The sequence below is a fragment of the Zonotrichia leucophrys genome, chromosome 2 (assembly GCF_028769735.1).
Source record: "Zonotrichia leucophrys gambelii isolate GWCS_2022_RI chromosome 2, RI_Zleu_2.0, whole genome shotgun sequence".
Taxonomy (NCBI): domain Eukaryota; kingdom Metazoa; phylum Chordata; class Aves; order Passeriformes; family Passerellidae; genus Zonotrichia; species Zonotrichia leucophrys.
Genome location: NC_088171.1, coordinates 14,027,798 through 14,051,976, shown reverse-complemented (window position 1 = coordinate 14,051,976; position 24,179 = coordinate 14,027,798). Strand labels below are relative to the sequence as shown.

The following is a 24,179-nucleotide window of genomic DNA, read 5'->3' as shown; positions in this document are numbered from 1 at the left end:
CTTATGCCAAAGTAGGTCTAACCTGTATTTGAAAATCACATTTCATCAGTGTTTCTAAGCACCCCACAGCATGGGGAGTGTTGGAGTTTGAACGGTGCACTTGTGTCTGTGAGGGTTGTGCTGTTGTGTTCAGCTAATGACAGTGCTTTGGTTTTAATACTTTTAGGGACACAGACGGAAGAATGCTCTTAGATATTTTTGATGAAAACCTTCATCCCCTTTCGGTAAGTTCATCTGCCTCTCCTTCCCTTTCATGTGAACTGTCTTTTTTTTTTTCTGTCTGCTTCGTTTTGTTTCAGTCACCTATTTGGAAGTATTTCTTCCTTAGAAATCCGAAGTGCCACCAGACTATGACAAACATGACCCGGAGCAGAAACAGATTTACCGCTTTGTCCGGACGTTGTTCAGTGCTGCTCAACTGACTGCTGAATGTGCCATTGTCACCCTGGTGAGTGTCTGAAGGATGACATCAGCCATCTGACAGAACCAGTTTTGTTCTCAAAAGTTGTGTTTGTATGATTTCATAGATCTGGGTGCTGCCAGGGAATTTTTTCTCACTATGGAGACTGAGGAGATTTCTTGATGGGAAGAGATGCCACAGTTCATTTCATGGGTAGAGTAAGTGAGGAAGAAGAGATTGTGTAATATGTGACACAAAACCTGGGGTCCTGCCTCACAAAATGAGTGTTCCAGGCCACCAAGGTGACTCATAGAAAATGTAGGTGGATGGGGTGGTCTGAACATGAGGGAATGTTAAAAGCAGAAAGTCTTCAACTTTCAGGGGGTTTGCTGTGTCTCACTGCAGCTCCCAGGAGAGACTTGGGAACAGCTGTAGGTGATTTGATAGCACTAATAAGAATTGACTGGCACATGAAGTATTCAGTGAGTGACTGGGACATGTTGGCTCTCTTCTGCTTCCACTATTCTTGTCATGGGATTGAACAATTGTACTCAAGTCTGAAGTTTAGCTGCTTAAAAATAGCACAACACAAAAGAAGGTTCAAATTTTCAGCTGGTATGGATCAGCATAGCAATGTGGATTAAAAGAGCTAAAGTGGTCTCTACCAGCTGGGAGTTTCTTAATTTTCTTGAAATTTATATCCTGCCAATTCTGACAAGTCTCTTCAGCTTTCAGTCACAATTTTGGCCATGTTCTTCTCTCAGAGGTTTTAAAATAACAAAATGGTTTTTTACTACTACAACATGTGGTTTCATGACAGCTTAGTTGTGCATTTTAGATAGAGGAAGGAGAAATTGGAGAAGGTGAATTTTGAAGCCCAGGCCTACTCATTTCCTCTGTTAATCTATTTTCCTTGGCTTCTAAGATTAGTTGGCAGGCTTTTCTTCTTCAGACACAATGAGTTGTACTAGCCAGTAAAGAACAGGAATATGGGAGAAATGGGGCAAGAAACACCCCCCAGTGCTCCACCCTTCCATTTTGTAATTTTACTCTACGTAGTTGCTTGACAGCCAATATTTGTTTTCTGAAATGACATTTTGCCTATTTTATATAATTGTACTAAGTGCTTGTCCTTTTTCCTTTTCTTCCTAAGTGTTTTCTGCTGGAGACAAGATATGTTGTGTAAATAAAAAGTATGTTCTTTTGTAATTTAATTAACCCACTGTCAACTACATTTCATTTGTCTGTTATTCAATCTTAAGTTCTGTGATCAGTGAGGGCACTGTTTAGTAGAAGACAGGGGGCTTTTTCCCCTTTTTTTAGTAGCATTACCTTTCTGTTACTGCAATGCATGAGAAGTTCTTTCCCACAAGTCTTATATAACTACTTCCTTGCCTCTTTTGGTTCTTGTGTGGTTTCCTTGCAAGTAACTCTTTTGAAGCATAATTTTTTTTAGTTAATTTGGTTATACTGCAGAAGCTGTTTCCATAGTTGTTAGTGCTTGAAAACTTAGGTGACTTGGGGTTTTTTTTTACTCATTACCATGTTAACAGGAAAATGTATTACAGCCTAGTTCTTAAAGAAGCCATGCAGATGTTTATGGATGAATTTGGTGCAGGTGATCAGTGTTTACCATTCTGCTCTTCTTGCTTGTGTTGTCAGGATAATAACACGTGCCTGACCCCCCTTTCCAGAAACCTTCAGAGGTTATACATAGTGTTTTACAAGTGTGAATTCTACTGCTGCTGCTCTCAGTTTCCTCTGTAATTCTAGATCGCATTTCTTTATTCCTTTGTGTCATCAGGAGGGGCCCCAGACACAGATTGTGTTGTTTTTGAAATACTCATGCATGGAAACTAGTGAAAAAGCAAGCAGCCTTTCCCCCTTCCCACACTCCTGAAATCTTAATAATGTTGATCCTGCTGTTTATGAACCTTGCAAGTGCTTTCAGTTTTGATATCCTGTCTGGAGAAGGAGGGATCAGCATTCCCTGCTGTGTTTTGCCATAGTCTGGCTGTCTGTCAGCAATCTGATAGCCCTGTCTGCCACTTGCTCCTCCTGGGAGGGCTGCCAGAAGGCAAGAAGTGTGGGGATCTGGGACATTTTGAACAAGATGCTACAGTTTTATCTTTCTTTCACTCACTCTAATAATTTTTAAACAGTTCTAAGGACCCTTTTTTACTGCCCACATTATGAACATGGTCCGACGTGCGTGGTTGAATGCACCCACTGTTTGTCTTGGTATGTGCATTAACCAGGTAAAAGCAGCAGTAACAATTAGTTCCACAGCAGGCTGTGTGCAGTGCAGGAGCTGAGTAAATGTGAAACTCCAGACTCTGAGATAAGCTATTCTGCTGCAAAAAGCCAGCATTGTGTGGCTTCAAGCACTTAATTAAAATATTTCAATTAAAGCCTCCACTATTACAGCAAAACCGATTCATAATTAAACTAAAAAAATTTAATTTTCACATAGCCTCCAGAGCTGCCAAGAGATTTCCCATACTGATAGGTGGAAAATTTAAAACCTCAGGTTGAAACAATTAAATACTAATTCACATTATTTATTTATAAAATAGTACCATACGAATAAAATTAGTTTTAAGAATCATTTTGCTAATTTAAAGCTTGTGACTAGTGGTTCTAACCCCAGTGATCAGCATAACTGTGTTCTGTGACCTGACTTATTGAAAAAAGTCTCTCACCCCAGAGTATTCCCACCTTTGCTAAAACTGAGGAATGCCTGTCTCCTATTTTAGTGTCTCCTCTTCAGCATCTCCCTCAGTGCAGAGGTGGGAAGTTGTACTTGTGTTAATCTACTAATTGGATGGCAAATAAAAATGAGAACAGGAAAACAATACAGTGTTTGCATGTCAGGAGAATTAAATATTTATGCTTTGTTCTTTTGTTCTGTGAAAACAATCCTATGAACTAGACCTCAAGAGCAGAATGGTCCAAGTTTTCTGCTTTGCCTTGGCACGACTTTCTGGTTTTTTTGCGAACAGGCCAAATTTAAGGCACTTTGAATATAGATCTGTGTCCCTAGTGGTTTCATTTTGCATTTGCAAGTGTGCTGGGTCTGCATGCTGTAGACAGATCAGATACAGTGATATGTAAATACATACAGTACACAAGCTGAATTATTCTGACAAGTTCAGAGGAGCATGCTTTTAGAATACCTTGAAGAGCTCATACTGTGACTGAGGTGATTTGATACTACCAAATTTGAAGTTTGAGGTATGTAGGAATAAATTCTCCTTATGAAAAATAGGGATTTAATTATTCCAGCCAGATGTTCCTGACATCTAACTGTATTCTTCAGTCATATTTTCAGCACTTAGGTAAAGAGAGAATACTGCTGAACTGTATTGTAAAAATTATTGTATTTGCAGATAATTTTGTTTTGTTTTCTGTGTATTTGGAGGAATGGTGCAAGTTTATTGGTTTCCTTTCACTGGGATGTCTTTACTTTTGAATTCTGATAAAATACTTTATTTAAGAAGTATATTTCAATTGATGTATAAAAAAATGTGATGCTTTAAAGGAAAATGAAAACACAAAAGGGTGTCCAGAGTTCATAGAGACACTTGATCTGCGGAGGTCCTTTTCTGCTGGCCCAGTGTAACCTCCAACCTTTCTGCAGCTGATGGAAGGTGCAGGAAGGTGATGGAGGACCTTGGAGTGGCATCCAAAGCAGGGCTTGTTGCCTGGTGTGACTCTGAGGCAGCCGGAGTGTGGCCGGGTGTGAACCAGGCCAGGCAGTGAACTGGGGCTGTGTCTTGTGGTAGGAACTCAAGAGGAGAATTGTGTGTATCCACTGGTGCTGGTGTCCTCCTTTGTCCTGATCCTCAAGCATTCCTGGGGAGGTGCCAAAGCCCAAGACTTGGTCACTTCAGAAGAAGGTCTTCAAGGTGTAGAGAGAAGGTCCCTTGCCCTGTGCTGTTGATCCTGAGCTCCCTAGAAGGAGGAGGAACCTGTGCTCTGGGTACTGGTGGGATAAGAGATTCTGGCCCCTGGTTTTAGGCTGTTCTTATCTTTTCACTGCAGTCCAATGTCTGACACACAAGTGATTATCAGTTAATACTTACACATCTACTTAGTCAATTCTTGCCTTAGAGTTGCTGGGATATGCACTTAATGGAAAGAGAACAGTTGAGGTGGGCACTGAGGGGGAATTCTTTTTAAATCAAATGTGTAGAGGCCATTCAAAGAATTTGTATGTGCTGATGCTCTTGGGCTTGTGGGCAAAGAATGAATGCTGATCCCAGTTTTAGACTGCAAAGTCAATGTTGCCTAACAGTTGGAGTGCATTTGACATGGATTGTAGGTATCTTTTTGTCTTAAAAAGAGTAATTTTGGGGGCAGACCTGGGTCTGTGTGACTTCTCTCAGTTCCATTTGTGCTTTCTATAAATATCTGTAATGGTACTTTGCAGTTGTTCACCTTTTTTCATAGTTCTATGCTTTTGTTACTTCTTTTCACCATTTGTTCTCAGAAATAAAAATGGAATGAATTTGCAAGGACCACAATGAGATTATGTCCTTTTCCACCAAATGGGTGGCATCAAACCTTTGTAGAATATTTTAAATGCCCAGCTGGGCAATTGCAAATCACGGTTATTTCTGGAGAGTCGTGGTGAGGAACTGGCTGATGGCTTAGAACAGAGCATATGGCAGTTTAGTGATTGGATTAGAGCCTGATTTGGCTGTGTGAGACCCACTACCAATTATAATCTTTTCCATAAAGATATCATCTCAGTTTCAAGGCATTGTGACACACTAAAGTTTTTTCATTAGAGAGAAATGACTCTGTATTTTTCCATAATATGTTGGAATGGAAATGTCTTTGTTAGCTACTCTGTGCTCCTGCAATTTACAGTGCCGGTTACCTGATGAAGAAGGGAATGAGGTGTTTGCAAATAAAGGTTATTTTGTGGATTCTCAATTATAGTAATTAAAATAGCAAAGCCTTTGTCTCCTCTTTGTCCATGTTAATCAAGTGATAAATAACTTAAGCTACCAGAGTTTTATTGGTGAAATAGAGGTAGAATTTTACATAAAGCCGTATAAAAACCACATGGGAGAAGATCATGTTTTGCTCCTGCTGCTGCCTCAAAATTCAGAGTTATTCTAGTCATGACAGTGACATTCCTTGGAGATTGCCCATTGCTGAGTGTGCTGAGACTCCCAGTCACCTTCCTTGGGGGCAGCACACAATTCCTGACCTCTTACTGTGGCACCACAGGAAATTCTAGTACTGCGTACAAATATAATTGCATAATAATTTCAGCTGGAAGGGACCTCTAGGGGTCATGTCTGGTTTGGCCTTTTCTTAAAGCACAACCAGGCTGATCAGGGCCTGACCAGTTGAGTTCTGAGTTTCTCTGAAGATGGGAATTTCATAACCTCCACAGAAAACCTTCTCCATTGCTTTAGGGAAGCCTAAAAAAAGAACTACTGTATTTTTAGTGTTTAGACTGCAACTCCAGTGTAAGAGGTATCAGTGGAATATTGGAAGTTAATGTTGAACAGCTTCAAGATGAAGTTACAAAAAGAAGCAAAACTTCTATAAGAGCCCTATTGTATTTTAAAAAATTAGCGGGTTTTGTGATTGTGACATACTGAAATGGAATTATTTGACATTTTAATATTTGGTATATATCCTCCTGAAGAGGGAAAAAAAGGCAAAGACATATTATCCAGTATTTTAACTTTTCTTTCTACTTGAATGTATTATATAATGTCCAAAGCATGCTAAAATGTCCTCTGAGATGGGAAACATGAGATGCCGTTTCACACTAATTAAAAATGAACTCTTCAATGCTATCTTTAGTTTTCAGTTTCTTCAAACGATTTGTGTTCTGTTGATTGGGATGTTGTGTAACCAACACTCTGCTATCCAGGATCATGGGGAGCCTGACATCTTGGATAACTGAGACAACACAGGATACTGTGGATAGTTACTATTAAACACTTGGAGTGAGCAGGATGGTTTCACCCACCTGCAGATAAACACCCTGAGGATTAGTTTAAGCTCAGCAGTGGCCCTGCTGGAGCAGCACTGCTCTGAGGGGCCTTGGATGCTGATGCTGATAGTTTGTGCCATGTTACAGTTCTGTGTTTGGATGAAAAAAGCCCCCCAGGACCAGTGGTTATAGTGGATGGCCTAGTGCTATTGAGCATGCCACTGCAAGTCCAGGGCCTGGGAGTCAAGATCAGAGACATCCAAACTAGGTCAGCATGGAGTTGTTTCAGGTCTGGCAGATTTAAGAGCTGAAGATATGTGCTGAAACAAATCAGTTCTGTACTTCTGCTAGACCTGAAACGGCTTTGCAAGCCATTTAACCGCATTCCTGTGGTGCTACATCTAAGCTAATGAACCTCTTCAGAGTTCATTGAACTTCCAGCCAATTTGGGATTATCTATACACATGGAGTGGTGATTTTATTTAATTGGTATAAAGAAAGTCTCTTTCATTCAGATAAATGAGTTTTTAACAGAGGCAAATCACCAAATTGGTTTCACTTATGATTAAATAATAATTTGCTAATACTCCAAGTATAAAGGTCAGTCATTGTGAAAGCCTGGTGTTAGTCTGTGGGAAGAGATGGAAAATAATGCAGTGTTGTTCCTTTGAAATCTTAACTCTGTGCAGTGTGCGTTCTGACTTGTGCTTAGTTATTAAAACATCTCCAATGAGGTGCAGCTGTTGTCCATCACAGCTTGTTAGCCTGACACATGTGAAATCATGTGATTCATTCCCAAATGCAGAATGTAGGCTAATCATGAAGGTACCAGACTCTGAGGTATTGCATCCGTACATAAAAATGTACGGACAGACCAAGCCACTGGCATTTTCCCAATCAGAATTGTATTTTCATTTCAGCTAGGATGTGAATTATGATACAAATGAGTTTTCAATATTGTAGTGTTGTTGTTACTAACACTGAGTTGTATTTGTTCTTTGCAATCTGGAAAGAGTTCAGAAGTGTGTTGTTGGACTGAAACCACTGAAAGTTTTTGCTCATGTCACATCGGTAACTTTAATCTGTATAAGTAGTCTTGTTATCATTCTGTAAAAATATCTATACGTGCAGTCATAGAACTAAGTGGGCAATGACAAATGTGATGATGACGACTCTTGGATGCTATGAAAATGCTTGAGCAGAACTAGGTGTTAAATTAATGCAGAATAAACTTGAGTCTTTTGAGAATTCAGCTAGTAGAGAAGTACTGAAAAGTTCTGCCTCAAAAGCTTACGTTCAGGATGAAGCAAATTTGGAAAAAAATAACAATGGTGCAACAGCTTCAATTTGTTTTAAGCTTTAGTTCCATTTTTGAGCATGGATACAGCTCTTAAAAGTTGGTGGAGGCAAATAATATTTTAACCTCTGGACACCAAAAGCTCTTTAGTTCTAGTTCCATAGAGGAACACCTGTCAAAATAATCAAAAAGACAGATAGTTCTTAGACTTATGCTTTAAAAAAGAGGGAGAAAGAAAAATAGCATTTCTTACATTGTTTCTTTTGCATTTTTTGTTTTTTTGCCATATAAACCAATTTTTTCCAGTATTTTGAGATGGAAATTGTAATATTCTTTTCTATTGTGACCTTTTAAAATTCAATTTTATTATATTGCTTCATAGCAACTAGTTCTAAAGTAGATGTTGAAAGTGTTTTGCTTTTGAAAATTAGGCCAGTGAAATTCATTACGAGAGAGAAGTCCACTGAACCACATAGTACACTCAAAATCCCAGTCTGTTTGATACAAAACCAATATTTAGGAAAATGACCCTTGTGTTTAAGACACTGTTTAATGTTTAGACATAATTGCATACAAATGGTATTTCCATATCTCACATTTACCATTCCAGGGCCAACATTTTCAGTGTTTTTTTTTTTTAAATGAGGTGGAGCATGCCTCCCTGTGTGTGTGGGAACACTCACTGGCTTTTGCCAGCAGAAGCAGGTGGTGTTCTCCCACCAGCAGTGCATTTGTTTGGGATGAGGAGTGTAGTGATTAACCCACCCCACCAGCCTTCCTCTTCCAACAGGCTTTGAGCCACCTGGCCATTCTACAGAAGTCTCTCCTGATTCAGCACATCTTTGCAGCAGCCAGAGGCACCCCCTGCAGTAGTGAGAGCATGGCAGACTCTGCCTGTCCTGCTCTGGTGTCCCATCATGGGACATTGTGGGCTGCTACTGTGTCCCACTAGGGCATTGAAATGCTCTGAAATGAAACCAGCTCCATTTATCAGAAATAATTAATTTTGGGCACATTTACATTGGAAACTGCTGTGTGTATGCTGCTGTTATGAGGTTGCTCTACATCAGCAGGGCAAGAGCTCAAGTATGTACCAGCCTGAATTTCCCAATCTGCAGTCAGTGAGTTCTCTCTGGGAGAGAGACACAGGGAGAGCTAGAAGAAAGACTGTCTATGTGGCTGGGTGAGCTTGATTAAAAGTTGAATACTTACACTAATGTCTCCCAAAGGTAGACTGATGATGTCACAAATTCTGGATTACAGTGAGTTCTCACACTGACTGAGGACCTTATTAAACTTTAACAAGTGTTTGCTGCAAGTAGTTGTGTTCTTTTTCTGTCTTCTCTTACTTAAAACCCAAGACTGAGTAAAGGAGGCCACAGCAAGTGAACAAAATAAATGCTCATTTAAGGCATGTTCAAGAAAGGAGTTGAAAGCTACACTAAGTGCCTTTCTAATGGAGACCTGTTTATCATCCTCAGTTTTAGTGGAGTATGATAAAGAGCCTTGTTCCAGCAAGCAGTGTATCTGGAGTCAAGCCCAAATTATCACCAGGGAAGCAAGAGTGATTTTTCACAGCCCTCAACATGCTATTGGAAGATGCATCAGAATGGTAATGAAGTAGGTGTAGGAATAGAGTCTCATCAAACTCCTATTTAAATTTTAATTCTGATTTCTCAAGTATGTGCTGGTGGGAAAATAGTGGCAAGTTTATGCTGCCTTTTTTACTGAGGTGTAATTTCATCTGCTGTGCAGATGGACCCTGACAGGCTTGAGAGGCTGGCCTGTGCAATACTCAGGAAGTTCACCAAGGCCAGCTGAAAGGTCCTGCACGTGGGTCAGGGCAGTCCCAAGCACAAAATGCAGACCTGAGAGCAGCCCTGCCGAGGAGAACTTGGATGTGTTGGGAAGGGGCTGGATGTGTGCAGTGTGTGCTCTCACAGCCCAGAGGGCCAAACGTGTCCTGAGCTGCATCCAAAGCACTGTGGGCAGCAGGTGGAGGGAATCTGTCCTTCTGCTCTGTTCAGCTGAGTGCTGCATCCAGCTTTGGGCTCTCTGACATCTTAGAAGGGTATGGATCAGCTGGAGCAAGTCCAGAGGAGGGTGAGGAAGCTGGTCAGAGGGCTGGAGCACCTCTCCATGACAGGCTGAGAGAGCTGGGGCTGTTCAGCCTGAAGAAGAGAAGGCTCTGGGGATGCCTGGTAGCAGCCTTCCAGTACTTGAAGAAGGCCTGCGGGAAAGCTGAAGAGGAACATTTTGTGAGGGTTTTTAGTGATAGAGCAAGGGCTATAAATGGCTTTAGCCTGAAGGAGGTTAGATTACATGTTAGCAAGAAATTCTTTACTATGAAGGACACTGAAACAGGTTGCCCAGAGAAATAGATACCCCATCCCTGGAAGTGTTCAAGGCCAGGCTGGTTGGGACTCTGAGAACCTGTCTAGTGCAAGATGTTCCTGCCCATGACAGGAGAGTTGAAACTACATGGCTTTTAAAGGTCCTTCCAAGCCAAACCAATCTATGATTCTGTCTTTCCTTGCAATATAATTCTTATCGGTTTACATTTTCTTCTCTAAGTGCCTTTGAATTTCAGCCCCCACTAAATCCTTACTGAATTGTTTTTACCTTTCTAAGCTATGAAGTTCTCTCTCTTTCCAAGCTAGAGCTGTACATTAGAAAAGATAGATGTTTCTGATTTTTGTATGCTCTATCTACTATAAATATGGAGTATTCATTCTAAATCTGCTAAAACTGGATGTGAGAAGTTGGTATTTAAAAGGTTTGCTTTAACAGTAGAGAGTCAAATTCTGCATTGGTGTGAAGCAAGTTATCTGCTAATTTGAGTGGTATAATATTACAACTTCCATATGCTCTCTGCTTATGAAGCTCCCAGTGTTAGTGTATTGCTTTAAAAAAGTTTTCTGCTTCCCAGGGATGACTCCAGGGAATGCTTTATTTTCATTATTTGAGGAGTAGTTTTGCTTGCAAAGTTGACAAATTGCCTTGTGTGATACAGAGTGTAAGGAGCTTGTTTACACAGGCTGTCTGGAAAAGACAGTGTTTTGCACCGAACCCCCAAGTAGTGCAGACTTCAGGGAGAGCCATGTGCCACCTTCTTACTGAGCTTTGTGTTTCTGCAGTCTCACTGTAACAGGTTTTATACACTGAAGTCATTTCAGAATGATCTGCTAAGTAAAAAGTCAAACTTGCATCTTCACTAATGGGCTTGACACATAATTTGGAATTTTGTTCTTAAATAACAGTGATTTGCCTTCCTTAAGAAGGAAAATGTTTTTTTAACAATTAGTGATGTTTTGTTTTACAGTATTATAAGATACCTTTAAGGTTTTCTTCAGCTTTAGAATGGCAAGCAGGGGGAAATCACAGCTAAAGAAGAAATGGTGTATTTAGGAGTCTGATCTCTGACCACTTGAAATGGGTAATAGGATCAGAAGGCAAAGGACAAGTGGATTTATCATATCCAGTTTTGAGCCTGGCATTAACATGCCATGTATTTGAAACTACAACTTTTATAATAAAATGATCTTATTGAAAGCATTTTTAACGGCATACTGTTTCAGAATTGCTGGAATGGGAATAATTTTCTTTTTCATTTCTATTTAGTAGCAAAATAGATTAAGTCTTGATTTTGATGTGTTTCCACAGGTATATCTTGAAAGACTCTTAACTTATGCAGAGATAGATATCTGTCCAGCAAACTGGAAGCGAATAGTACTGGGGGCAATTCTCCTGGCATCGAAAGTGTGGGACGACCAGGCAGTGTGGAACGTGGATTACTGCCAGATCCTGAAGGATATCACAGTGGAAGACATGTGAGTGAAGGTTGTTTATCTTTGTCAATGAGTGCCAACATCTGTGTCTGTGAGGGGGGTGGGAGGTTCTTTCATAAATTGTGTCAAATTTGTCTATCTGTGTTGTATCTAAACATGGTGAATGCTGATAGATGGCATGAGGTTGGCTTGACAGCTGCTTACATGGAAGACATGAATTATTTTTGTTTTCTGGTTGAAGTATATTTTACCACTGGTTATTCAGGCACAATAATGAAAACAGATCTACAGAATATTTAAATGTGTGATTTGATAAAATTCCCCACATCCAGTGAGCCTGCATGTATTCACTTCAGCATCTTTTCCTGTCGTGCTGCTTCTCCATGCACAGAATGGACATGTAAAGCAGGAAAGGAAGTTATCTTAATGACCTTTAGATGATCACCCAGTTATTTATTGCCATTATTTAACATGGATGCTTTTGGGTTTTGACATTCCCCCCGCCCCCCCTGGTGTTCTGCTGTATTAGTTTTCAAGATGTTAAAAATCCAAACAGAGTGAGGTTTCCAAAATAAAAGAGAGATATAAGATGGACAAAACCCAAAATCAGGCCCTTCACATTTCTGTGTGCAATATTCCATGAAGAAGAATTTGCTAATGGTTCCTTAACTGATTGAGTGGAATCTGAGTAATTTTACAAGGTACTTTTCCCCTTGATGCTTTTCTTATGCTTTTTGAGCATTCAGTAGCAGTCGGGGTCTCCCTGCATTTGCTTCTCCTGGGTGCTTTTAAAGTGTTCCTGAAGCTGGGACATGAGCTGAAGTGCTGAACAGCTTGAAGCAGAGTCACAGGTTTGACTGTGCCATATGACAGTATTAATCAAGAATGGTTATAAAAGGGAGGTTTGAAATGGATAATTCTCAGTGCTTTTCTTGAAGGCGGTGTGAAAGGAAACAAAAAAAGAAGTTATTGTTTCTGACAAACACATGTGATGGTGCTACTGTTAGAAGCTGCACTTGAGCTGTGTAGCAGCAATACTCCCATGGCAGACCTGTGCTCACATCAGCCTTTATCTGCCCTGCGCATTCCCTAAGCCAAACTGTGATGAGTCCTTGTCCTCAAGCATTTTTAGCTTCTTACCCTTTCCTTGAAAGATTTTAGGGTTCTCACAAACTGGAAATCCAGAAGCCTCTGGGGAGCCTGAGTTTTCTCTATGTACTTGGTGATCTCTATGGGCTTTGTGTTTAGGGCTCTGTGTGAATCCCCCAGCAAAGATTCTGGTGCTAATATTCCTGCTTTCAGTTTTCCAATTGTTGTTTTCATCCTATCTGCAATGTGGTGGATTTTTTTTTCCTCCTTATTTTTTAGTTAGCTGGGACAGTACAGTATGATGATTTTGAAGTCTCTGACTCTAAGCAGGACAGGACCTTTCATTGTATTACTAAGGCAGAAGATCTAGGTCAAAATCTTCAATTTGTGTGAATCACTCAGCATAAGTGTATCTTGCAAAACATCAAGCAAACCTTTCGGGGTTTTATAAGTCAGCATCAGTGCAGTGAACTGTGCCTAAAAGTGAGTGGAAAGCTTGGGAGTACTGAGGTGCAGTGGGTACCTGTAGTCTTGTATTTGGCATTACATTGAGTTTTTGAGAAGTGGCCCAGGAAAGCACATGCTAAAGCAGTCTGAGGGAGGTGTATGGGGAAAGGTATGGTGGTTAGTTAAATTACATAAGTTCAGTAAGAAATACTTGTACGTTTTTGTCCCTTCTGATCTGCAGCTGATCCTGGAGATAGGGGAAAATAAGAAACTGAGGCTGTGTATTTGGGATTTTTGAGGGTATTCTTCAAAGGGGGTACAGCTCATGTCTTCTGCCAGTTAAAATAAGCTTTATTCTATCAATTAACATAGAAGTTTAGGCTTAGCTTGTAGAACGCACAACCTTGGCAGTATAAAAGGATATGTAAAGGTAATATTGACATTTTTTACTTGAATTTTTAAGTTGCAATCTTCAGCAATGTGAATTTAGCCGAAGACACCATATCCAGCTTTTAGTTGGTCTTTTAGTATTAATTAGTACTTATTATTATATAAACATAGAATTTTGGCACAGAGGGTGAGGATAAGGAAGGACAATGTTTATGATGTAAGAATTATATAAGGGTAAAGAGTGAGAAGGAGAAAAATAATTCAGTGTTAAAAAACTACAGCACCAGTACTTTTTATCTTCAGATCCTTCCTCTTCTACTGACAGCTGTGCAACTTTTATTTCATATTCCTTGCACATTTGCACAACAGTCAAAATGTAACTTAAAGGCAATATAATCATCAGTCAATGCCCACTGGTAGCACAGTAGTGCAGTCTCTGGGCTCTTTAGGAAACATTGATGGCTTTCACCACCCATTTATTTTTTTTATTTCTCATATCTTGAAATCGTTGTCTTTAATGTATCATATATCCCTGCATAAGTATTAAGTAGGATATCCAAACAATTTATGGAAATATCCAGTCTTTAATTTTGTTAGTTGGCTTATTTCTCAATGTACTTTTTAATGTATAAGTGTAGGGAATAATGTTTTTGTATACTAAAGTTTTATAGGGTGGGAGCCCAAACAGGAGCTCTGTTCCTATCAGGTATTTTGACAAACATGTTTCCTTTAAATGCTGGAAAACATGTGATCACCACTGTGAATTTTGGTTGCACGTCGAAGGGAAAAATTGCTTTATTCTGTTCATAAAGACTTTGAGTATGATGAAAAATTCAGGTTTCCCATGACTAATTCTAAATGATGGATTATGAAGAGCTGCAGGGAGTAAATATGTTCTTCAGTAATTTATGTGTTAGAGTAATTTGCAGTGTTTATGAGAGGAGCCTGACAAATTTAGGACAAATTTGTGTGTATGTGTGTTGTTGTGGCATAGCTGTGTGTGCAGACCCACCTAGTGGAGGTAAAGCAGAAACTACGAGAAATTTTTTTTCCCTGCTAGGTTTTCTTTCCAAAACTGTGTTGGCCAAACTGATAAAGGTGCCCTTTGACTAGCAAAACTTTGTGTCTCGATTTGATTGGCATTGCAGTAGCAGCTGCAAGGTGCAGCACCTTTCATATTCCTCATTGGTGTGGTAGAACTTGGTAGAGAAGGTCAAACCTTAGGCTGGGATAATTACATATAGCAAGAATAAAAAATGAACTTGGTTTGTACCATTTGCAATTTAAAGTAAAATTACATTCAGAATGCACAGTCTGAAATATGTTTCCATGTTTATCTTCTTTCCACAGGAATGAGCTGGAACGCCAGTTTCTTGAGCTGTTACAGTTCAATATTAATGTTCCCTCCAGTGTTTATGCCAAGTATTATTTTGATTTGCGTTCCCTGGCAGAAGCAAATAACCTGAGTTTTCCCTTGGAGCCCCTCAGCAGGGACAGGGCATATAAACTTGAGGTAAGGCTTTTTAGATTGCTCAGTGTTAAATGTATAGGGGGAGTGGGAATTTCTGTGCTGTTTCTCCCTTCTCCCATCTCTTCCCAGATACTCCCATGAGTTATTAGAATATCATGAGCCTGATTTTCATAATAGTTTTCTTTATGCTTTGAGTATTCATGGCTGTGGGGACAGCTTTTAGACCCAGTTTGCTTCATACCTTACCTTGCTTTCCATTTCTTTTCAGTTGCAGTTGTCTGTATTGGCCTTGTGGAAATACCCACAAGTTTTATAATTATTGTATTCACAGTCTAGTGTTGCTTGTTCATTTGGTTTCTTAAAACTGATTATCCACCTTAAATGACAGAATATTTACAAACATTGCTGATAATAGCTATTCCATGTTCTTCTTCTGCAAGTGCTCAGTTTCATGTGGATCCAAGTTTATCTCCATTGATGTCTTTCTCAATAAAGGGAGAACAGAAATGAGCACATGCCTTCAGTCAATAAGTCATGGATGCTTATGAGATGTGGATATACAATATGCCAGAAGCACTGTTGGATGGTCTGGACCTGTGAAATGCTGGGCACTGTGAATACCACAGACAGAGGAGGAATTTAAATTATCAGTTAATTGTGGGCCCTTTGCAAGACTGCAACATATTTTTCCTCATTTTTTGGATATGTTTTTCAAATATGGGCATTACTGCACTGGGTGTGCATTTTGTTACTAATTTTAAAATTTTTCATTAGATGCTGGCTGCTTTTAGCAGTACACATCTTTAATTACACAACATCTCTGCACTGGAGGTTGTTTGCCTGTGGGTTAGACTGAGCTTTGCATGTTCTGAAATTCCTAGTGCTCCTGTGGAGCAGGCAGGCAGTTCTGTGCACGTTTTTGTGGGGGGAAATGGTGCGTGGGAAGGTTAATTGACTTGTTTGTGACTCTAATGGGAGCTAAAAGTGGTGGAGAAAGAATCAAAGAAAATTTCACTTAAGTTTTATTTCCCATTCTTTCTAAATATTCTTCCTAAACTGCACAGGTAGCTTCAATAAGAATGTCATTCTTTGTACAGAGTGTGATCTAAATCTGCATCAGATTTTGTTTCTATTAAAGAGAATATTTAAAAAAATTTCATTTGGATTGTAATCTTACTTGAAAAGAGGTGTTTTACTGAGTTATGGGAATCTTGATAGTAAGTGCTATTACATATATCAAAATTAAATGAGTTGCTTTTTGATTTAGCCCGCAGTTTCTTAAAACTGTCCATCTATATCACACACAATGTATAACAGCATGTTACAAATGAATGCAGCAAGATAGCTCCTAAAACCTTAGAAGAAAAGAAAAATGGGAAATGATGGTAAATAGACAGAGAATACTGGTAATTCTTCTGTACTAGCTAAAGAAAAGGCATATTTAAAAAAACTAATGGAATATTTTTTCAATAAATCTGTATTATTAAAAACTTCCCCATTGGGCATGCTTTGAGCTGCCAGCAGAAGTTGGCTGTAAATAACCCTGCCAGCCAGGGGATGTCTTCAGGGTGGAGGAGGAGTATCTGCTGTGAACCAGCTTAGTCTGCCACCTCCTTGCCTCTCTGTTCTGTGGCCAGAAGGAAGGGAACTGCCTTGTTCCCTGGCAGTACATGGTTGTCATTAGTGTGCCCTTGAAACTACTTGACAGCATAATTTATAGCCCAGTTCCCTGAGCACAGTGAAGCATTTCGCTTGCCAAGAGTCATCAAAATGCGTTTGCAGCACTTCTGTAGTCTCTCGTGTACTGTTCAGACCAGAGTTCTCTGTTTTAAAACAGTTGCCTGGATTGTCAGGTGGAGTAGATGAAGTACCACACAGGCTGTGATATTTTTGATACTGAGAGAAGAGCTGCAGTCTGTGATGAAAGACAACAGCCTCACAGCAAATGTATTCATGCAGGGGAAGGATTTGCCTTGTGTGATAAACTAGAGAGACCTTGCTCAGTCCTCAGATTAAAGCAACTTATGGCATTTGAGATCACAAAAGGTGTTGTGTGGAGAAATAGCTGTATTATAAAATATTTTTGCTATTTTTGCATTTTAAATGTATTTTTTATATCTGAAGTAGAAGCATTAGATCTGACATGGCAGAATCTGCATTGTGATTTCTGCAAACATCATGAAGTTGACATACCCATGATGATGAAAAAAGACCCTAAAATGACCTAAAAGGATGAGGCTGGTAAGAAATGTACCTCATCACAGGGAAATGCTGGACAAGATCCATCAGCATAGAGGTGTTACGAGAGATTGCAGTACTTGTTAAACATTACGTCACTTTCTCCAGCATCTGCAGTGGGTGATTTCTCTTATGTCATGTTCTCAGAATTGACCCTTAAAAAGCAACTTTGTCTTTTAAATGACAAAATGAAAGTAATTTTTTTTACCTTTTAATTATCAGTGGACTAAAGTGTCCTGGATTTGTTATACCAGTCCACCTAGTATCCAGAAACCATTTTTATGAATCCTCTTGGGTTTTTTTTCTCCTGTTCAATGGAATCAGGCAGGTTAAAAATGGCAAATTTTCATTAGATCATCCACTCTGTCCACCTGCCAATGCTGTTTGTTCCAAACAGCATATGTTATAGTGTGTTTTGTTCTTCCTTTTAATTATGTTCAATGTCACAGCTTTCTTCGCTTTTCCTGAGACCTGTTTTCTAATATGGGAGAATTTTTTCTGCCAAGAAGGTTGTTGAGTGTCCAGACTTAATCCATTATTTCATCATTTCCTACTCTTGCACCTGGTTTTTCTCCCATCTATTGAGCTAAATATGAGTCGGATTCTCCTCTTTAGGTTAAGTAGACAAAACGTGTCTGTCCTGTTGCTGCTTGTGATCTTAGCACTGTGCTTGTTCCAAGGTTAGATTTTCTGAGAGCATACATTAGTGCACTCCCAGTTTAACTGATGATGTCTGAGATCTTTATTGATAGGATGGTACTTGAGCACATAGTTCAAACCATTTGAAATATGTGCTGTTTTCTTGACCCTAAGGAGATACAGTCCCATAGATCCAACAGACAAAACCAGGAGAAAAATGTGTAAGTTACAGAGAAGTGTCTGTATATCTCTTCAGCTTTCCACGGTCACAGGAACTTGATTGCAGTTCTATGATCAGAATCCTCAAAGCCAGGAGGAAAAGGAAGAGCAAAACAGAGCAAAACTCACCTTTTTGGGTCTTAGGAGTAACCAATTGTGCTTTTTTCGTGCTTTATAAATTAAGGAGAACTACCTGCTGTTTCTCTCTGCTCAGTTTCCTCTGGTTTGTCAGTTTTTGGAGGGTGTGCAGCACTCACAGTCTGTGCCTTTGTGCATTCCTGAGAGTGAGCCCATAACCAGCTGTGCTGCTTTCCTGCCCTGCACAATTGTGCATGCAGCCAAAATTTGTACTGCTGCTTCTACTATTACTACTACTGCTGCTGCTACTACAGCCATTCTCCAGCCTTCTTTCTCCTTACTTGTTCCCTCTTCCAGTGATAGAATCTCTAGGAGAGTCATAACTAGCAGAGGAACTGACTTGAGTTCTGTATGCATGGGTATAATGGAAGAATAGATATGTGTATGCATTCTAGCTGAGTACATACGTTACAGCCAAGTCCAAAAAAATTCACATGATGAATTAGTGTTGCTGGTTTTTCAGAATGTTTTGATTTGACATGAAAAGTGGTCCCTTGCAACTGTCAAAAATTGGTTTCTTTTTCTAGCAATAAATGCAACAGAATTATCAGATGATAGGTGATTATAGTTATTTTGATTTATTTTAACTGAAGGACAATAATAAATATTTACCATTTTCTGCTTTTTTTGTTTCCCAATATGTTATAATAAAGTTGACTAACTACCTTGCCAAGTATGCTCCAAATGTTGATTTTATAACTTACTTGCAGATGAAGAGGCATCTTTAGATATTGACCTGCTTTAAATGGCAGTATGTTTCTTATCCATATGATTCATCAGCATAGCCTAGAGATGCCAAATATTAAGTGCCACTTCCAAGCAACAATTCATTTTGTCTGACCAAGTGCCAGAACAGAAATTTTCCTGTGTCACACAGGCAATTTTGAAGTGATTACCTTCTCTGACTGTTTGATGCCTAAGGTAATAGTCTGATTTGGCAGCTGAAAGAAGTTGAGCTCACTTAAGTACACTCCTTTCTCAAGCCATGCCTTGGCACATGATGTCATGGATAAACATTTTTAACCCATTGAATTGCATCAACTCTCTTAGTCCATCAAGTTCCTGGTTAAATTAAATAAGATTTTATTAAGCAGTTGTAAGTGAATGAAGTTAGTCTAAGAAGCAATATGAATACCTTTGTTATTCTGTTGTTCTTTGTGTGCACCATGAAGGAAAACTGCGTTCAAGAGTAGTCTTAACAAAAATGTAGTTTTCAGCTAAAAAGTAGCATCTGTTCTCTTGGTGGTGGTAAGTTTTATGTTGTTTTGGGGTTTGGGTTTGTTTTGGTGGTTTTTTTTTTCTAATTTAATGTTTTGTGGCCTGCTTGGCCAGAGCATTAGGTGAATGTGCTCTCGGATGTATGAGCAGCGTGTTTCTGCCATACCTGCCCCTGGTCTTTGCAGGACTATTCAAATTAAAGAACTCTTCACTGCTACAACTTGCAGTGCTATAGAAGTAAAGATGAAGAGTGAAAATGATGATCTACGGAGTCAGGATGTTTAATTATTTGTAATGCCTTGTGTTATAATCAAACATTCTACTGGGTTTGTTTGTACAGTGGTCTTTATTAAACATCTTAAGGCATAACTTGAAAGCATTCCTGAGTAAATAAAAAATGCTGCGTTAGTTTGTCGTATTTTTGAATTTGACCTTGAGTACTCCTTGCAGTGAGCTTTCTCTGCAGCTCTGCAGTTTGATTGCCAGAGTTAACATCCCTACTGATGCCAACCACAGCTTGTCCCAGCGATATGAACTCTAATAGACAGGCTATTTTAGGGAACAGTAAATTCATGCATGTGAGGTCCATAATAAATACTATTTTTAAACTTGGCTAAAAACAATAGAAGAAACATCAAACATTAACTCCAGTATAGCATAAAAGGAGTTGACATTTGAATAATGTTTGTCTCTCTCTTCAAAAGGTTTAAAAATGACTATGTATTTATAACATGAATTAAATTATTCTGATTATGAGTTTAATTTCCCTGTATATATGGAATTATATAAGATAGCCTGGTCACTTAAAAATTATCATCTGCTTCTGAAAGGTGAGTTAACATCAGCTTGGGAGGCAAAGCAGAGTGAGTGTTCTGCAAGACCATTTCTCAAAAGAGGAAAATATAATACAAGATTTTTAGGAAATAAAAAATTTAAGGGCCATTCGATTTTTAAATTCTCCAAATACACTTACAGTTTCTATAGTTGTTAAGTTTTCCACAATTTTTGATTTATGAAGGATTATACATCAGTTACTTTGTAGAAATGGGTAAGCATTGTCAGCTGCTTCAGTGAGGTTTGTGATGGTTCACCTGCAGAGACAAGGCTTGGGGTATGCTGAGTCCTTCTGAAGCTGCCACGTGGGGCAATGCAAGCCTTCCTTCCAAGACAAATGAAATGAAAACTAGGATTTGAGGAGAATGTCTTCATCTGTTTTGCCTAATGAAATGACTTTTGTAATTTTACCTGTATGTAGAAATCTGCATCTAGTCTTGCTTTACCTGTACAGCTGTGGGCATTGCCATTGAGGGTTTTTCATCTTTTGTCTTGCAGGCCATTTCTCGCCTGTGTGAAGATAAATACAAGGACTTCAGGAAAGCTGCAAAGAAGCGGTCGGTCAGTGCTGACAATCTGACTGTGGTTAGATGGTCCCCTGCAATTATCTCCTAACAGAGGAGACTGGAATATTCATACGGACCTACTGTTTCATCCATCCATTTTTTTCTGAGTGGGCTGGGGGCGGGGGGATAAAGAAAAAAAGACTTTTGATTTTTTTATTTTTAAATCTGTCAAGCTGCCTTTACAGTGCCTCCCCATTGTGTAGCACACGAGTGAAATGCCTAACGGAAGGAGAAATGCAGAAATCGGTGTTCGGGAGAGAAGATCGGCAACAATTATTTTCTCACTTCCACTAACAGCTTTACACTTTTATGAGGAAACAGCAAATCAGGTGCTTGGAAGAAGAAACAAAAAAAATGAAGTAGAGGCAGAAAAATATTTAAGAACTCTGCCATTTTCTATTATATTGTACTCATGAAGGGAAATGGCAGCATGAAAAAAACAACATGTAGTCAGATGACTGTGCACTAGAGGAATGACATTGGGAGTTCCATCTTAAAGGTTTCTCTTAATATCTTTTTGTTGTTGTTGTTGGTTTTTTTTTTTTTTGCATTCCTCATTGCTGCTTCCCAGGATAAATTCTTCCCCTTGCACAGCAGGAAATACAAAATCTGTATTTACAGTAGCACAAGCCCCTGAATAAATAGTGTTGGGTTTTTTCACTGCACTTTTCTCTGTAACCTGTCTTATTAGCATTATTCTTCTTAATTATTATGCATATGTTACATATGTTTCTTGTATGCCTTTTATTGTATTTCAAAAGAGAGAACTTGACCATAGTGCTGAACCAAAAGTGTGTACAGGGATCAGAAGATCTTCGTAATTTCATGATGTGTTTTATTTATAGTATACTTGGGTGCGTGTGCCTTCCTGAGTTCTTGGAATCATTTATTTTTCCTTAATATAAAGATACAGTTGTTAAAGTCTTGAGATGATGATGATAAGACTTGGGCCAAATCTCTGAAATTTGCAACAGATCTTGTGATCCTTTTCGCAGATTTTCATAGCATTAGAAGTTTAGCAGAATTCATCCATTTTGAAGGAGATTTTTTTTTTTTTTTTTTGTGGCCTGACAAGTTCATTCCTTCACCTCCAGGTCCATTGTTGCAAGCAATATTCTCAATTTTTATATGTTTATTTTAAATCAAAGTGAGTCTGTTTGTATAAAATAAAAAATAATAAAAAAAATTGTTCCAATGAGAAGGCCTCTAGAAGAGCAGAATGGAAATCTTAATAAGGTATCTGTCACAAGGAGATTTGATTTGAAAGCTAAAATACAAACCCTCATGTTTTTCAGTGTAGGTGCTTATAGAAATTAAAAGTAACTGAACTGTGAATATAATTTCCAACTCGGATTATTGAACTCCTCTGTTGTTATTATTATTTCGTTCTTACTGTGGCTGTTCCCCCCTTGGCAATTGTAAGAACCTTTATACAAAATAACTTCTCAGTATAAAGATATTTGCTTCATAACACCACAGGGTGATTTTTTTCCCCCAGTTGTTTTTTTGTTGTTGTTGTTGGGTTTTTTTGTTTTTTTGGGGAGTTTTTTTGCACAGTTTAGAAAGATACAGCTGAAAGCTCTCAGTTCCCTGCAATGTGTCCTTGTGACTGTCGCTGAAGGGAATGGCAGCAGATGTCCCTGATTTGTGCACTACTGTTGTAACCCACAAAGATTCCATGTTTGTTTTGTTAAGCCCTATGGGCTTGTAGCTACCTGGGGGCCCAGAGATGCACACCTGGCTCCCAGAGCGATGCTGATCCGGGGCCTCCGGGCCAGGAGGCACCCACAGGATCACAGCAGAGAAACCAAACAGCTTCCTGTCAGCTTTCCAATGGGATTTGTTTAGTTTGAGACATGAAGGCTTTGTCCATAAATTCTCCTGGTGTTCTTTAGGCCTTTAAAATAATCTAATTCTCATCACTTCTTGTTGTGCCAATGCATCAGAACTGTGAGTATCCAAGTCCATTTTTCCCTTGAACATGGAATGTAAGGCAAGTGTTTATAACAAATTACAGCATTTGAAACCTCTTTACAAATAGTATCAAAAGGAACATTTTCAGAACATTTGAAATTCATCCTTTATAAGCATAAATTTAGGCTTTAAAATATGTAAAATATTTTGATTTATCAACACTTTGCTAAACTATTTTCCATTTAACTTGATATCAGGAATATTGGTTTTATCCATTTCTGGGTGATAGAGATATGAACTTTGGATTATGTAAAGATATCAATGCATCTACTATAATTTTTGTGAAGTTTATTAAACTACTTTAAAGATTGTATAGTCTATTTATTGTATGTATGTACATACAGTCTGATACTTTAAAAAGTGGATTCCGTAAAACCTGGCTCAGTCTTGTTTAGACTATTGAATATCGTTTTAGCCTTGTGCACTGGACTCTACCTCTGTATAGGAGAATTTTCCATATTCTTAATTAGTACTGATTCTGTGATTAACTTGGTTATGTTTCTTGCACTAAGAATTAAAAAAAAAATCTGCTGTAAGTGTGGATTTTTTCTTTAGTTTTACCATATGAATCCTCTACATTTAGATGGATGTTTCGTTCCCTCATGGTTATAGAATAATTCTTTGCTTTTTCTTCTGGTTTGTTCCAGGGTTGCCAAAAATACAGTACCTGTCAGTAAATCTGAAAAGTGTCTTTTGTTTGCCAGGTATTCTATACCAGGTAATTAAAAATTAATTATTATTTAGGCTTATGTTGTGTTTAGTGTAGTTTTTCAGCATTACTGTATGGAAAATACCATTGCAAAGTTAGAGCATCACTGGAGATGTAAGAAGGGAGGAGAACCATATGACATTTTAATTAACAGCACAAAGACATTGTGTTTTGCTGTAAATGTTTTCTGGATTAAGGTTTTCATTATTGCTTTGGTCACCGGCTCAGAGCTGAAAAGGTGTAGGAGATATAATAAACCTGTCCCTTCAAGTATCGTTGTCTTAATGAATTATTTTTATTTGTTGAGCCAGTGGGCCACTTGTCTGGTCATTTATGTGTTGATAATTGGATCAATATTTGAAAAAAGCATCTTGTAAGGGTTTTAATCATTCATCTGTATGCAGTCCAAAGTTGTTGCCATAATTCCTCTTTCCACCTGCAGACCTCTTTATATTTTATTTGCTGTTTGTATTTCATTGTTTGTCAGTGAAATATATCATTCTGACAGTGTCATGTGGAACTGAGAGCACTGGAGTCATGGGATGAAGTGCAGAAACAAAATGATCAAATCACCTTTTTCCACCTTTCACAAACCCAGTCAGCTCTTCAAATGATGCATGTTTTCTATTGCTAAAAGTAAACAAAATCCTATCCTATAGCAGGGTAATGGATTTGTTTTGTTAAGGATTTGGGGATTTTTCTTAGAGAGAAATTAGCATATATTGCATAAGTGCTGGTTACATTTGTGGAGTCTGAACTAAGACTTGGTGTTTTAACACCTTTCTCTCCAGCTCCCCTAA

General features: G+C 38.7%; 1 protein-coding gene across 5 annotated transcripts in view; it reads left to right on the top strand.

Annotated features, from left to right (window-relative positions):
• Positions 1–23,649, top strand: part of CCNY (cyclin Y) — a 120,252-nt gene extending 96,603 nt beyond the window's left edge. For all 5 annotated transcript variants that reach the window (XM_064703947.1, XM_064703948.1, XM_064703949.1 and 2 more), the window contains 5 exons: positions 167–224; positions 329–448; positions 11,323–11,489; positions 14,724–14,886; positions 20,629–23,649. In XM_064703947.1, the coding sequence (XP_064560017.1) occupies positions 167–224; positions 329–448; positions 11,323–11,489; positions 14,724–14,886; positions 20,629–20,745 (625 nt within the window). In that variant the 3' untranslated portion in view covers positions 20,746–23,649. The remainder of the gene's footprint in view (positions 1–166; positions 225–328; positions 449–11,322; positions 11,490–14,723; positions 14,887–20,628) is intronic.
• The last annotated feature ends 530 nt before the right edge of the window (positions 23,650–24,179 follow it).